General features: G+C 47.1%; 7 protein-coding genes across 7 annotated transcripts; 3 read left to right on the top strand and 4 right to left on the bottom strand.

Annotated features, from left to right (window-relative positions):
* Positions 1-770: 770 nt before the first annotated feature.
* On the top strand, positions 771-2,315 carry FOBCDRAFT_219047 (TB2/DP1, HVA22 family-domain-containing protein). The gene is made up of 4 exons (XM_031177314.3): positions 771-1,091; positions 1,197-1,412; positions 1,502-1,623; positions 1,697-2,315. Exons 1-4 carry the CDS (start codon positions 1,041-1,043, stop codon positions 1,815-1,817), a joined length of 510 nt encoding a protein of 169 aa, XP_031048447.1. The 5' UTR covers positions 771-1,040; the 3' UTR covers positions 1,818-2,315.
* Positions 2,316-2,582: 267 nt separating this feature from the next.
* On the top strand, positions 2,583-5,052 carry FOBCDRAFT_25240 (stretch-activated Ca2+-permeable channel component-domain-containing protein). Its single transcript, XM_031177313.3, has 2 exons — positions 2,583-4,010; positions 4,063-5,052. The coding sequence occupies exons 1-2, from the start codon at positions 2,840-2,842 to the stop codon at positions 4,743-4,745; spliced, it is 1,854 nt and encodes a 617-aa protein (XP_031048446.2). The 5' UTR covers positions 2,583-2,839; the 3' UTR covers positions 4,746-5,052.
* Positions 4,865-5,397, bottom strand: FOBCDRAFT_25238 (uncharacterized protein). The gene is made up of 3 exons (XM_031177312.3): positions 5,282-5,397; positions 5,108-5,234; positions 4,865-5,052 (listed from the first exon to the last, which is right to left on the bottom strand). The coding sequence occupies exons 1-3, from the start codon at positions 5,387-5,389 to the stop codon at positions 4,985-4,987; spliced, it is 303 nt and encodes a 100-aa protein (XP_031048445.2). The 5' UTR covers positions 5,390-5,397; the 3' UTR covers positions 4,865-4,984.
* A 174-nt stretch (positions 5,398-5,571) lies between these two features.
* Positions 5,572-6,432, top strand: FOBCDRAFT_219044 (uncharacterized protein). The gene is made up of 3 exons (XM_031177311.3): positions 5,572-5,764; positions 5,841-5,976; positions 6,040-6,432. Exons 1-3 carry the CDS (start codon positions 5,762-5,764, stop codon positions 6,102-6,104), a joined length of 204 nt encoding a protein of 67 aa, XP_031048444.1. The 5' UTR covers positions 5,572-5,761; the 3' UTR covers positions 6,105-6,432.
* Positions 6,433-7,918, bottom strand: FOBCDRAFT_219043 (small acidic protein family-domain-containing protein). The gene is made up of 3 exons (XM_031177310.3): positions 7,693-7,918; positions 7,316-7,614; positions 6,433-7,262 (listed from the first exon to the last, which is right to left on the bottom strand). The coding sequence occupies exons 1-3, from the start codon at positions 7,748-7,750 to the stop codon at positions 6,582-6,584; spliced, it is 1,038 nt and encodes a 345-aa protein (XP_031048443.2). The 5' UTR covers positions 7,751-7,918; the 3' UTR covers positions 6,433-6,581.
* Positions 7,919-9,518: 1,600 nt separating this feature from the next.
* On the bottom strand, positions 9,519-10,332 carry FOBCDRAFT_199054 (uncharacterized protein; the record flags this gene model as incomplete). Its single annotated transcript, XM_031177306.3, has 2 exons — positions 9,519-9,880; positions 9,933-10,332. The coding sequence occupies 2 exons, from the start codon at positions 10,330-10,332 to the stop codon at positions 9,519-9,521; spliced, it is 762 nt and encodes a 253-aa protein (XP_031048439.3).
* Positions 10,333-14,089: 3,757 nt separating this feature from the next.
* On the bottom strand, positions 14,090-15,089 carry FOBCDRAFT_219035 (IGR protein motif-domain-containing protein). The gene has a single exon (XM_059609516.1). The coding sequence runs from the start codon at positions 15,003-15,005 to the stop codon at positions 14,268-14,270; it is 738 nt and encodes a 245-aa protein (XP_059464497.1). The 5' UTR covers positions 15,006-15,089; the 3' UTR covers positions 14,090-14,267.
* Positions 15,090-15,096: the final 7 nt, after the last annotated feature.

The following is a 15,096-nucleotide window of genomic DNA, read 5'->3' as shown; positions in this document are numbered from 1 at the left end:
TACGCCTGGCCCTGGACAACCGTCGAGACATCTGCCTAACGAAACGACACAAGGACGGTGAGTATCTTGGTGTTATTAAGAGTCCAGATGATTACTATACATATTCTTTCTTCTATCACGAATTCTGCAAGCTGGTAGCAGCCCATCCATACAAATATCACGACATTGTACTTTGCTTGCTTGCATCTGCCACAATTTATTGTGCCTCGACCCTATAGCATAACAGTATGTATGTTAGATATCCTGGAACCACTTATGATGGATATATACATATATCCATATTTCCACACGTTACCACTGTAGAATCCAATACTCTGAGCCTTATACAAGTTTCCTCCGTCCCGCTGTATGTAGCCTCCAAACCTTTGGTGTTTGCTCCTTGAATGATGTAATTCCTTTCATGTGCTGTCATTTTTGCTGTAGGTACATGTCATGGTGCACAATGGCGCTAGGGAACAAAGTACACTGCGTCATACCTGTAATCGTCAAATCTGACGTATAGGTGTTCATGGATTGCTCTGTCTATCAGGAGATTTGTATTTGTGACCAAAAATTGAAATAGTTAACTGCAAAATATACAGTATTTATAATAATATAATCTGATACAGTTTTCATACTAACGAGTAAATATTCATCACCTGCACAACATCACAAGCCTTAAACGTCTTGCTGATCAACTTAGCACTTCATCTCGCAAAAACCCCCGAACTTACAGGGTCACAAGCCACTGACACACAGTCACTCTCGGTCATTGTCACTGATTGACTCCGCGTCAATTTTCTTCCTGCTTCCAAGATTCGCTAGGCCCTGTACCTCAGTGATTGGGTTCCATATCTTCCCCCCATCTCAGCTGCAGCTAGCGCCGCGATAAAAGCTGCCCTCTTCCAGCCCATTCAACTCCTCTTACGTATTGGACGCTAAGTTAGCTATTTCAATACACCACACAACCAACCCCTCCAACACCTTTTTTTCAACTCTCTCACAGCATCACAACTTTGTCTGACAAAACCACACATACACAGAATCAACTACAACCAAAAATGTCCGCCCAAGATAAGGCTCAGCAATACCTTGGTCAGCTCGACCGTGAGGTACGCATGTCCCCTCACTCCGCGATTATAGCCGCCGCATTGTAGTCGAGCACAAATTGCGCAACGTTACCTTGCAAAATGCTGACGGTGATGCCATTCGTATAGCTCTCCAAGTACCCCGCCCTCAACAACCTCGAGAAGCAGGCTGGTGTTCCCAAGGCCTATGCCGCCATCGGTGTCGGCGCTCTCTACTTCTTCCTCATTATCTTCAACCTCGGAGGCCAGCTTCTGACCAACTTGGCTGGTTTCGTCATCCCCGGCTACTACTCTCTTGGTGCCCTCTTCACCCACAACAAGGAGGATGATACTCAGTGGTTGACTGTACGTGGCCTTTTCCCTACCATCGGAGCTGATTCCGGGCTTTGCCGAGGCTTCCTACGATCACAAGCGGTCGCTAACTAGTTTTACAGTATTGGGTCGTCTTCTCTCTTTTCACTGTGATTGAGAGCTTCGTCCAGGTCGTCTACTGGTTCCCCTTCTACTTCGTCTTCAAGTTTATCTTCCTCCTCTGGCTCTCTCTCCCTGCCTTCCGGTAAGTTGCCATGCGGGTCTTACTGCCCCGCTATTCGGAGGATTTGCTTCAAGTACTGACAGAAACTGAATAGGGGTGCTGAGCTCATCTTCCGATCTTTCCTGGCCCCTACCCTCGGCCGATACTTCCAGCAGACCGGCTCGACTGCCTCTGGCCTCCGTGCCAAGGCTGACGGCCTCGACAAGACCGAGTAAACGGTCTCCAAGGTTTAGCTTGATCGCCAAACTAATTCTTGTGAATTGTCGCATGCCCCGGATCAAGCAATCTCGGTACTAGAGGAACAGGAAATGGTTATTTATAGGAACTACTCAGCTTCAAAACCACGCTACGCAAATTGGGGGGGATGAGAAGGAGGACCGGCCAGAATTAAGATTTATACCAGCTAGAGAAGCTGTATTGGACTGCTGGGTTGTTCGGGAAGACCCGTGTGTCGTGTGGATGACTTTGTGTGATGAATGAATGCACTGGAAATATCTTGCTTTGCTTTGAGAGATGCTCTTTTTGGAGCTTCATGAGAACACGTATTGCCGCTAATCCGTTTGCTTACCCCACATCTTTGGTTTTGCAATTGAATACCTATGGTATCGGGGATTTTGTTCTATAAACATTCAACTGCAACTGTCGCGTGCTCAGTTGCTCAGCTGTCTCAAAATGTTAACATATATTGCTATGTCACTAATCGTCAACCTCTCACTGGTGGCCAAGCTCCAAGCTTGTTGGTCTACGATCTTAGCCGATCTGGCCTGACTTGACATACACTTGACGTAGTGGTAAGCAGTGGCCACAGAACCCTTTTTTTAGTGGCCCGAGCTTTGTACCCGTTTGCCCAGACCCAAAAAGACCCGAACCGATTGTTAGAGCTGAGTGTGCCTGTGGCTGTGCTGTTCCCGAATTAACCTCTGACTGCGCCTCACTTCCCCTTGCGACCCTCGACTCCTTGACGCATCAACAAGTTGGACGGCACATGCTTGTCAGCCGTAACGAGTGGCATCTTATCGTGGGCTGAACCATTCAATTTGTTTCGTATTTTCCATCTTTTCACCACGACAACTAATGCTCTCCACGATTCGATCTTGTGAGAGCTCACGATGATAACTCGCAGCCAATAACAACCACATGCGACGAAAACCCCACGTTCATTTGCTGATTTCGTGTCGATAAATCAAGCTCGAACTCAACGAAACGGCAAAAGCCCCTGGAGGGAAAGGCCACAATCATGATACCCAATTCGCCCATATTAAGACCGTCCACGTCGATAATTACGTATCTATCAATTCTGGTATTGAGCTTGATGCTCTGCGCTCCTGGATACACCGAAGCTACACTTTCATCTCCCAACTCTGTCTTCGATTTTGAAACACTCATCGAACGGAGCGATACATCGGACTTGATATACGAGCCAGAGTTTGCGGCATTTGATCGCAGTATTATTGGCCGTGCCCCCCTAGAACAACCGTTATTAACGAATAATGGCCCCGATAGTAGATCGATAATTCCTGGAGAGACTGTTTGTTATATTGTGGATAAGAAGACGTTGTTTGGGAAGGACAAGAGGGATGATGATCATAAAACGAATGGGGAGGCCGGGCATCAGAATTCTCGTCGAGCAGAGACAAAGACAGTCTATGTGTCTGCCAATACTTGTTCCAGGCCAACTCTAAAGACTAAAGACAAGAGCGGGAAAACAGAACTGGCACCACAACTCAGTCTTTATACTTCCACAACAAACAAGATCAAGTGTCCAACGGCAGGGAATTACAACAAGTCAAATCCCGATACTGCCAGGATACCGTTCGACGAGGGCGCAGTTATGCTAACTATGAATGCTACCAATGACATATACATCAGCGTTGTGGCTCCGAATTTGACAAAGGCCGATGGAGAATACAAATACCAGATCGCCATTTCTTTTGACGAGTACTACCACAACTACGATGCCAAAAATGGCACTGCTCAACTACTGTTGATGGACTTTGACTCAACATCAGCCCTCCTTTTCACCAGCGATTTGACTCAGGACTCGGACGAGACCCAGCAGATCATGAAGAGGCCGCCGCCTTATCAGATATTTATTGGGGACGAGAAATTAAGATCCATCGATGGTCTGCGACATTCAACCTGTGGCTTAGCGGACCACGCGGAAATTTGGGCCAACGATAAGAAGACTGGACGACACAACGATCTCGTTACGACTGGCCTTACGACACGAGGACAAGGAGGATTGCCCAAGCAGCAATTCCTGGTTGCAGGGCTCAACCACAGTACCACCTACTCGGGAATCCTTGTCAAGATGCCTGATAGTGATAGCAAACGAGATACCAAGTCTGGGCGCACAATAGGCGGTGGAGGCACTGTCTACAAGGCCACCACGTTTGAGACTTCATCCAGTAAGATCAATCGCGCTTCAAGTTGCCCGAACATTAGCTAACCCATCACCAGGCACAAACTGTAAGATGGTTACGAATCTGGACTTCTGCAACGAGACACAATATGCCGTCCCTGGCAACGACAAAAAATTCAACAATACTGCTCTGGCCAAGCATTACGATGATTACGCCAGAAAAATGTACGCCAATTTCGAAAAAGTCATGATGCAAGTACCCTGCGAAGCGCCCCCTGAGTCTCGCTACTCGCTAGCACGAGATTGCGACGAGTGCCGTGAGGCTTACAAGCGTTGGCTCTGCACCGTCACGATCCCTCGCTGCGAGGATGTTATGGGTGGCAGCAGATATAGCGTTGTTCGCGACGCTTTTCAAGCCTTTCCCAATGGAACAACGCTTCCTGATAATTTCCGCAAGGGTCTCAAAGCCGCAGCAAATAACTCCTCGCGTAACGCCTGGATCGACGAAACCGTCAAGCCTGGTCCGTACAAGGAGTTGCTCCCCTGCGAGGACGTCTGCTACGAAGTTGTTCAAGCATGTCCCGCTGCGATAGGCTTCACCTGTCCACAACCTGGATTCCCAAGTTTCAGTGTGAGCTACGGACGGCGGAATCCGGATATTTCGAGTATAACATGTAACTACCCCGGCGAGCCAAGGACGAGAGTTAGTGCAGGCCTAGTTGTTCGGCCAAGCTCTGTTGCGCTCGGTGCTGTGTCATTGATGGTCTGGTTGATACTATAAGAGGTGTATATCTTGTTTCTTGGGTATGCTGGGCGTTTTTTCGTTAGAGGGACTTCAGCGGAGATGCATCTGAGATTAATTCCAGCGACAGTCTGAATTTCGTGTCAAGGTTAAGATGCTCATACATTTATACAAGTAAGGTTGTTTTGAATAACATGAGCGATTTGGTATCAGTATCCTACACAGAACAACTAAAGACAATGGGTTGCTTTGAACCCCCGTAATCTCATTTATACGCTTTAAGCCTTATTTGCCTTTGTCGCAGCATCATAATCCTTGATAGTTGTCTCAAGCTTCTCAATCGTTGCTATTCATTCATTCGTTAGCCCCCATATCTTCTCAAATTCTGTCTTGTGACCAACCTTCTCGCTCCGCACGGATCTCATCTGTCTCAAGTTTCACCCAAGTCCAGTAAGCCAACTGGTACGTAAAGACAGCAATGAGAAGTGTCTTTGCGATAGGTCGTGTGAATGTACGATAGAATTGGGACTGCAAGATTGTCAACATAAGCCTTACGAATACTTTTGCAAACATACCACTGGGCTTGGTGGCTTATTCGCATATGTTCGTCTAGCAACCCCTCTCATATGTAGGTTTCTAGACGTAATCATAGGCCGTAGCCTTGTTAAAGTTGTTGAAATCATTGTGTTGGTACTCGTTGAAAGAGTTCATAAACGCAAAGCAACATATCGATAAAGCTTGAAGTGCACCAGCCACATGTGGCAGTGAAGTGGGGGCGGGGCCGGTGGGGGAAAGAGAGGGTCTTTACTCTAGGCTCCCCTATCACCTTCCCTTGTCTGTCTTTAAGGGGAAAGGAAAGGAACACATGTCCCCAAAATTGTTAGCAGCCCATTTAATCTTCCCTTCCCTCACGGGCCCTTGAAATCTGTCCCTTAATACGATCTCAGTACTTTAATGTAACAAGGACCGTTTACAATATTTGAAACCGTTTTACTCTCAATTCTTCTGTATATTTCTTTCCACCCTTTTTACTCCAACTCTCACGGCTAGACACAATGGTACGCCACAGCCTGGACCCTCCGACATGAACCAGTGTCGATCTCATGATGGAGCTAACATGATACTTCCTTGCAGGCGCAAACTCCCCAGCAGCGACGACGCAACGAGGCCTTTGCCAAGGGCAATGAAGCCAGGATGGGCAAGTCGGAGGATCAGATTAAGAAGCGTGTCGAGAAGGTTCAGAAGTCTCCTATCTCCCTGTTCTGGATCTGTACGTATACGTGAACTTCCATGGTTCAAGGAGCTGGGCTTTACTAACAATTTGCCACTGCAGCTATCCTTGGGTTCGTCATCTTTGGTGGTCTCGTCTTCGAGGGTATCTCCCGATTCTTCGGTTAAGCTTCCACCAATTGAACCTTTCTATACTATAACAACATAAACACAAACAACAACCAAAACGAATACCCTTACCAGACCTCGCTCTCAGCGATGGTACTGCATTTTTTTATATCTGGGAGAGTAAGGGTCTGCGAGCCATCTAAAAGCTATGGACAAGCATGGGGCACCAGTCCATCGTTCAAAGAAGCTGAAAGGGTGGAAGGGCACATATAATTGTATTTCGCCATGGGGGAACCTGTATTGAATTCACAGGAACTCGACTTAGGGAGAACAGGCGCAATCTGGAATCAACATAAATCGACTTCTTTTCGAAGAACAAAACAAGAGGGTTTATTTCTTTGCTTTTTGTCTACCTGACGCCATGCCGTGAACCGTGAATTAAAATAACAGCCCTTTCTTTATATGGGGAGAGCTTGTGCGAAGCCACGAGCTTCAAATGCGAATGCCAACACGAAACACATACTTTGCGTCACACAACTATGCACCAAGACCACGACGCTTGCTGCCACCATCGTTCTTCATCTTCATACCAGCCTCGAACTGCTTCTGGATGTCAGCCTCGGCCTTGGTCGAGTCGGATGCGCCCTTGGTGTTATGGGAAGCGGCAACACTAGCACCAGCCTTCTTTCCACCCAAAAGTCGGAGAAACTTGGCCTGCCGAGCAGAGCCTCCCTCGAGATCGTCGACTTGCCATTGTTCAGCCTGAGCTGCAGACTCGGGCTCCTTTTCCTTCTTGTCCTTGGTCTCGGCTCGCTTCCTCTTCTTCTCGGCCTTCTTGGCCTTCTTGTCAGATGCCTTGGGATCCTCAACCTCAACCTCAGATTCGACAGCCTCTTCCTCTGCCTTCTCAGGTTCGACGAGTCTCACTTTTTTTCCCTTCTTGCTTTTCTTCTCCTTCTTGGATTCCTTGGGCTCTTCCTTTGCCTCGGGGGAGATATCGGCGGCGGAAACATGGCTTCGTTCGGAAGTGGCGTTGCTCAGTCGGCGGTGCTTCATCACGACCTCGTCGGCCGGGATGTTTGTAGGAACTTCGGTCGGCTGCTTGGCCACTGGAGCACCTCCCTCATCCTCAGATGAGCTATCGGAACCAGAATCTGAAGTATCGGAATCAGAAGAGGTATCGTCGTCCTGCTCAGACTTGGACTCGTTGGCGGTTTTCTGGTGAGGGGGATCAGTGTGTAAATAAACAATCATGGGATGGGTGAACTTACCTCGGCGTCAAGAAGTGCTTGATACTGGGCAGCGGCTTTCTTGGCCTCGGCCAACAACAAGTTTGCCTTTTCCTGAAGCTTTTCGGCACGAGCCTTTAGCTTTTCCTTGCGCTTGGAAGCATTGACGGTTTTCTTTGCCACGGTCTTTGACTTTCGGGGCTTGCCACCAACGACCTCCTTGGGCTCAGCACTGACGGCACCGGCAGCCTTGACGGCTCGCTTCTCTGCTTTGGCGGAACGCTTCTTCTTGCGCTGCTCAAGCTTGGTTGACTTGTCTTGCTTGCGCTTCAGGTTCTTGTCTGCATGTCGCAAACGTTAGATAAGCTTCGTAGACTAGGATAAAGGGCTGAAGAAAGCAGCAGCTATATATGACTTACCCTTCTTGGACTTCACCTCAGGGTTGAGAGAAACACCGCCAGTTGTGGACGACGACATGATGACGGTACTGGAATGACAAAAAACAAATTGGGTATAGAGTTGGAAGTAGGAGGACAATTAGAAGTTTCGATAAGCTCGTTGCCGTTTGCCAAAAATCAGTAAGAAAGTCAATCTCTTAGTGTTCAAGGTTGAGTGGTGAATGGCGCAAAGAAGAATCGACGATAGCTTCATGAAATGCGCAGCAGCACCGGGCAGAATCACCACTTTTTCTGCCGGGCGGTGAGAAAAAGTTGACAGGGGACCAAGCGTTGAACTTGGATGTGGGGCAGGAACTGTTTGTGCACATGGAAGCAGGGGCATTGCGTTTCGAGCCTTTCCACTACTTACCAGGGTGGAGCCAACAATTGCCTAAACAGGCAATCGCCGGTTTACACACCAGCTTGCACGCCTAAGCTCCTTATTCATTGCAAGCTGTTCAGCATTGGATAACAAGAGCTTCGATAGAGTCCCAGAATTGGTTTAATCCAGGAGATAAAGTGAGTTAGTCGAAACCTTGTGTTTATGGGGTTAACTTTTGGCGTTGAGGAAAAGATGGTCAAGCTCTGTCTGCCCTGGCGTATTACACTCATAGCATGCATATTACATTGTCCTTCAGTAACTCACTCTGGAACGACCAAACCTAGATGTAAGTAACTGACACCTAGGAGGCTGATACATGCGTTGCTTAAGATGAGTGGGAGTTTGCGGCCTCTCAAGAGGTTATTATTGACCCTCCGTTCTGAGATTAAGTGGGCACATGTCTACAACTCTCTTATCGAGCGAGAACAGCTCTGCTTACATATTCCTCCCTCGCACAGTTAATGCCGAAATAATTCTTGAATGCAAAATGTCCATTGCATATTGTAGGTTTTGAGAACATTCTATTGAACGGGATATATATGAACTGGTTGGTGGTTACCAGACGATACACGCCGGAAACATTCAATACTGCTTAATGTCACAGAAGAGGCGAGGCTATATGGTTCAAATCTCAATTAAAACTCTTCGGAGTATACAAGAGAATAATAGTCTATGTTCCAAGGTTATCATGTAGACTGGTAATAAACATGGGGAGATCATGTCCATATCAGGCCACTTCTTGTGAAATGGGCAAGGTTGGAACAAGGCATACTTCAGTTCTCAGGGGTTGCTGTATACCTTCATTAGTATAGCGCTATATAAGTCGGAGGCCGCATTCTCGTATATAGGACTTTAGTACATAGACATACCATTAGACCTCAAAATGCGACATGAAGTAGCCATTCATTGGTCAACACAACTCATATCCCCCATATACCACTGTCAGCTTATCAAACCCTCAAAGCTAGTCATAGGACAATTTATCATGCAGCGAATTGGATCAAATCTTGTCTTATTATGCAAAGTCATCCCCCTTGCCGCCATCTTTAACGCCAACCAGTAGCAGAGTAGAGGAGTGCCCTAGGTATGGTAAAACATGATCTATGAATAGAAAGAGAGATCTCCTCTCCTCTCGTAATTAGCCCTTCACCCCTTGCCTTGCCTGACCGCTTTGAATCATCCCGTCCCAAGTCTCAGCCGCATCCAAGAATAGCAATCCAGCCCAAGAAGACCAACTCCATGTGAGCGAGCGGGGTAATACCAAAACAAAAACTCCAGAAGAGGGTGTGTGATAAATTATACAATGGCATTAATCGTGGTAAGTCCGTTCAATTCCTTCTATTCCCAAGTACGAAAACCACTGTATCGATGTTAGTCGAGGGAACCGAGAGAATAGGGGTTGATCTTACAATAGCTTGTTCTCAACTTATTGCCCAGCATTTGGGTCGTATAGATAAGAATCATCGTAATACATCTCGTCTGCTCCACTGCTTTCACCGTAACTTGCCTGTGCCCATTGCGTGCCGTATGAGGGTGAAGCACTGTATGTCGCTGTAGCAAAGCTATCGTCTGCGCTGTGTGTTCCCCTTCTACTGCTGCTGTGCCGACTTTCGGCCTCCTGACTACGACCAGCAAAGTGGCCGATGTTCATGCTGCCCCAGGGAAGCCCTGAAGGGTCTGAATAGGAGTTGAAGTCGTTGACAGAGGGAATGCGATAGCTGTTGCCAGCGTACTCCTGATTTCGAGAATCTCTCTCGGCTCTCTCCTTGTTTTCTCGAGCCTTTTCTCCTGGGTAATTCTGTTAGTCACATGATTGCTTTTCAGAATTCTTGCTACTTACTGAACTTGCGTTGAGCAATACGGTTCTGAATTCTTCGTCTCTCTTCAGGATCTGTGATGTCTGACCAGTCGACATCATCGACTGAACTTGACTTTGACTTTTTTGAGGAATGTGTAGAAGAGCTGCCCTTATGGGAGCTGTGAGAGCTATGTTTTGAACTTCCGCCCATTTTGCTCTTTTCAGAAGAATGAGAATCTGATTTGGAAGAAGATCCCTTCTTCTTGTCTTTGTGACTTGAGGATTGCGACCTTGTTTGACGTGTTGGTGCAAGTTTTGAAGGAGATTTGGAGCGTTTGCCGCCTGATCTCTCCTTTTCCTCTGTTTCTTGGTCAGGGGAAGCACTCTGAATGCGAATTTCTGGAGTTTGTAATTCCGATGGCGACTGATTCGGCAAGGACATCTACTCTCAGAGAGTCATCAAATTGGAGGCCTTGAAAAGATGGTATTGAGGTTGTTGACACAATAGGGGGGAACCATCTAAGTTGTAGGACTTTTATGCTGAGACTGAGACGACAAAGTTGTAGTGTAGCAATGACAACTGAAACAAACTACACCCTTGTACTAGAAGTCTGAGATTGATAACTAGGCAGACAGAATAGGGATGTCTTGAAGTCGGTTAGAGTTTAATTGTATTAGGATATGGTATGAACGAAACTCGAAAACGAGGGACGAAGCCACATACATGTAAGGCAACGACTTTTTAACCCTGGGCCATGATAGGTAGTACACTAGTACCTGAAGGACCCAGGAAGTGAGTTAACTAGGACCCATGCGACAGCGGGATGATTGAATCGGCCAGGACCGGGGGTATCTTGGACAGTGAGTGAGTGACTGTATCAAAGATGGAGGGTAGAGGTTCAACGGCGGAGCCGGGTAGGGCAGAATTGACGTATGGAGATTACGAGGAGGGCACGAGGCGGATGCGTCAGGAAGAGGTTTTCGGGAAATTAAGCAATTGGAGGTGAGTCTTTGCTACAGATACATTCGAGTCAAAAACCGAATTCTGATAGGCGTTGCTCGCCATTCGCTTCGACTAAGAAGGATTTGCATCAGCCATGATATCCATAAGTGGCCCATGCCTTAGTTGCAGGGGGCGGAGAGAACAGGCAAAGAACTAAAACGGTACAGACTGGATAAAAATGCACTAAACAACCTTGTTAAGGTACACCACCAGATGCGTGGAATGGCGTGTAAGACGAGCCCAAGTTCAAGGGTGTGCGTCAACACGGCAGCCTCTTTTCAAGCGATATCAGATCCGAAATCATTTCTTGTTCATGACTGAGGCCTCTCCAGGTCGCGTGGTGCACCAACATACGTATTCTCACAGATATTCAAGGGAGAGACTGTACGTAAGGTACATGCAAGCTATCTTGGACCCATGACGGCGAAGGAGTCATACTCTGGAAACCTTGTAATCACCGACTTACAAACGTCCCCCCATGGGGCTAATCTCAAAGCAATACCTTAGGCTACTACACTTCAGGTCGAGAACTGTACAGTAACACGTATGTGCCCACGTACAGTGACGACGTCACAGCTGAGATCGAAATACCTACTCTTTAAAGATATGGTTGAGTTTCGTGTGATTAAAGGAATCCAGACCACGTATGTACCTCTTGCACGCGTCTCCTCTGTAAGCCCCCTGCAAACGTGCATTCGCAACAAGTCACGCTAATTTGCTGTCATGGTTCGAAACAGTGTAAGTTGGAGAAAGCCAATGGAACACTAACTGATGTGAAAATCCGCGTTGCTAAGCCACCCGTCGCCCTGAACCTGAGAAGGGGAGCAAAAACGGGAATGCGAGGTATACGACGGACGGGGAGTCGGGTCTTGGGGCCACGAGGTAATGAAAAGAGTGGGACGTGCTAGATGGGCCTTGTAAGGCAGGTGTATTCTTTGACCTAACGTTAGATACGTACTCATCCATGGCCATTGTACGTACATCATGCCTGTGATGCAATATCCAACGTCTTTAACCAAGTCTATAGGAAGATATAGGCATTTAATCGGATTTTCTAGGGAACAGAAAAGGCTCATCACGGATAATCTAGTCACAAGATACACCCTGCGATTCCGACCCGACATCCCCGGATCTTGCGTGCCGGATAATCATGGACAGGGATTCAGAGGAGTCATCGCCAGTGCAACTACGGATATCTTAGCTGGAGCCAGATTTCATTAGGAACGGGCCCGAGAACTTGGACACGTTTTAGCTGAGGTCATTTTGCTGCACTGCACTGTGCATACAGCAAGTATCTCAGTGTCACATACCACACCGTATGTTATGCTTGAGCGTTGTGTATGTTTTTAAGTTCCCTCCCGTCTTAATGACCAGGATCTTTTTTCCAAAGAGGGCTGCCTTGCGTAGTAAAGTCGTTGCCTCAAGGCTTCCACATCATGACCTGTCTTAGACGTACGTATGTCTATACATGGGATATGAGGACACGTTTTGATATCATCACGATCATGTTAAACCATCAGCCCTATGAACACGCACTCGCACAACATCCCTCAATGGGATCGTGGAGGGTCAACTCATGCATCGCCGAACCAAGCAGTCGGTGAGAATAGGGATGAGATGAGTAAAGTTATGCTACTCTTGTCTCGAGACCACAAAATAATCGTAACGAGGTCAAGGTGGCTACGAGAAAACCCTCACGCTAGGTACATATCTGTCTCTCAAAGGGCGCGCGTGATCTCTGAAGCCCAAGTCGATCTGCCGTCGCTAGGAAATTCCAGGAACCTCAATTTCATGATTATCAATCACAAGCCTCAGCTCGTCAGGGCCACACTGTATCCGCGATACCGGATGATCGACGCCATATGCTTGGAGCCCAGAACAACCTTAGCAAAAACAAAGCCAATTCTAGGCAGCCTCTGCAATGTTACATCTCCCTGTGAAATTTAATGCCCCGGAGGTGGTTACGAAACCGTTTTCATTCGTCATAATTAGCTCTTGGCTGTCCATAAAGAATATGCCAAACAAAAGGTCCCTTGATCAAGCGGCGGTAGCTGAAACTCTAACACCGACAGTTGGGGGCCACCCTCTTACGATTCATTTGCTGATCAATTAGGCGAATGCGAGATATTCGCCAATCTGCACGGACGTTAGGTATCGTGAATTTCTTCATAGCAAGGACCAAGCCACGAAAAATTAATGAACATTGATCGAAAAGGTATGAGAGTGCTTCTCGGCATACAATTGCATGAGACAAGGTTTTCATCAACGTATAAGTCACAATCAGAAGAACCTCACCCAGTCAAGGATACGATATGAAGATAGCAAGGTATTATTGCACATACAGCCACCTCCATTTCTTCGTCATGCGCGGAGATGGCATTTTCTATTTCTGTTCTTTGTCACATCGTGAAAGTGGCTGCATACAAATTACCATCTTCAAATTAACCAACATGAAGCTAGTGAACTAGTCAGAGAACAACTAGGTGAAAGCCCACCATACATATGCCGTTATGTCTTCAGCATTAGTCGGAATTGAGGGTATCCGATATGCAATTATAATTAACCCACCTCTCAATGCTTGTTGATACAGCACTTGGGAGGCATCAAGTACAAGACATGGGTAAGGTACCCAGCTTCACTGCCTCAAGAATATTAGTCAATCGAAGAAGAAGCTTAAAATAAAGAAATGAGCATGATCCCCGCACAGCATGCTTCTTTTGTCAGGTGAATCACATAATAGACAGAGCAGGGGATCTGGTTTGCATCAACGGGGGGTGCAGCATCAACATCATTCGTAACATGCTCAAATATAGAATTACACACCTAAAGAGATTCAGCCATTGTACATCATGCGCCATGTGAACATTTTGGTGGTGTCAAGAGGGCACGGCACAGTTGCATTAGTTCAGCATAGCCTACTGTTCTTTGGAGTTTTGACAATATGACTTCCAGGACTTGATGGCCCACTGCAGAAATTCGAAAGAGACCTCAAGTGACGTCGAAATAAGCTCCGAATTTACCGAAAATAAGATCCGGGATTTACATCAAGAATAGCTTCTCTTTCTGCCTGCCAAGAGGTAAAAAATACACCAGGCAGTAAGGCGTTGGTTCTGATACCATGCCTCAGGATGACATCTCCCATAATCGCTGACATAATGTTCACACAGCCTCTCCAAACGAATATGGCAAACCGATATACCAGATACGAGACAGATTTGATAATATGCTATCAAGTCCTTTTGCACACCAAAAGATACCCGAGAACAGCACTTGAGTGAAACATGCTTTTGCTCAGCCATCCATAAACCCCAGTTATATCTGCTAAAACTACAGTTGTAAATGTACATGTTGTCTCTTTGTCTTTTACACAACTATTACATACTGGCCAGCATCTCAGCCTCACGCTCAGCTCTTCGCTCTGCCGACCTCTTCTTGAATCGGACCTCAGCCCTTCTGCGCTCACCACCGTCAATCTTGCGACCCTGGCGATCCTCCCACATGCCTTCCGTAACCTTCACAATAGCGCCTGATGTTCCAGAGATGGGTTGGGCAAATGGCCCAGCAATCGTCTGGTGACCAACGACCCGATATCCGTTTGGTCGGATCAAATATGAACCAGTGTCCTCTTCGCCCGTAGAGTTCTTAACAGCCTTTCGAGGAATTTTTTTATCAGGCGTAAAATCGTGAGGTACGTTGACAACCCATTTCGTATCGCTGAGGGCCGAAGGAGGCGGTGTTGCGACCTTCAAGAGAGCTTGTCCATCCTTGACATATTCAAAGTCTCCACCAGGGCCCAAAGAACCCTTTCTATATCGCTGCATCCAATGCAAAAGGTATCTTCGGTTTCGGGGTGGTTCGATGCCCAATTCCTTGAGTTCTGGCGAGGTGAGGGAGAAGAGAGCGTTCCACGAGGGAAACTTGTTGGCGTACTTGTTGAGGCCACGGCCGATCAAGGTGAGGAAGGTCGGCACATCGGGAACGAATGGTCGGGGCTTGGGGATCGGGTGCGCAGGCCGTGTCTTGTGAAGTTGTCGGATCTGTCCTGTCCTTGAAAAGGCGCTGCCGCTCTGCAGAAGCAGGCCAAATGTTGACCTGAATCGTTCGCCCTTCATTTTCTAGAAACTTATGTTAGAGACCACGGTTGAGAGTATCAATTTCCTATCATAAACTTACGCTGCTCAATGGGCCGAATGACACAAGTTC

Source organism: Fusarium oxysporum, chromosome III (genome assembly GCF_013085055.1).
Source record: "Fusarium oxysporum Fo47 chromosome III, complete sequence".
Taxonomy (NCBI): domain Eukaryota; kingdom Fungi; phylum Ascomycota; class Sordariomycetes; order Hypocreales; family Nectriaceae; genus Fusarium; species Fusarium oxysporum.
This window is presented reverse-complemented; position numbering and strand designations above follow the sequence as displayed.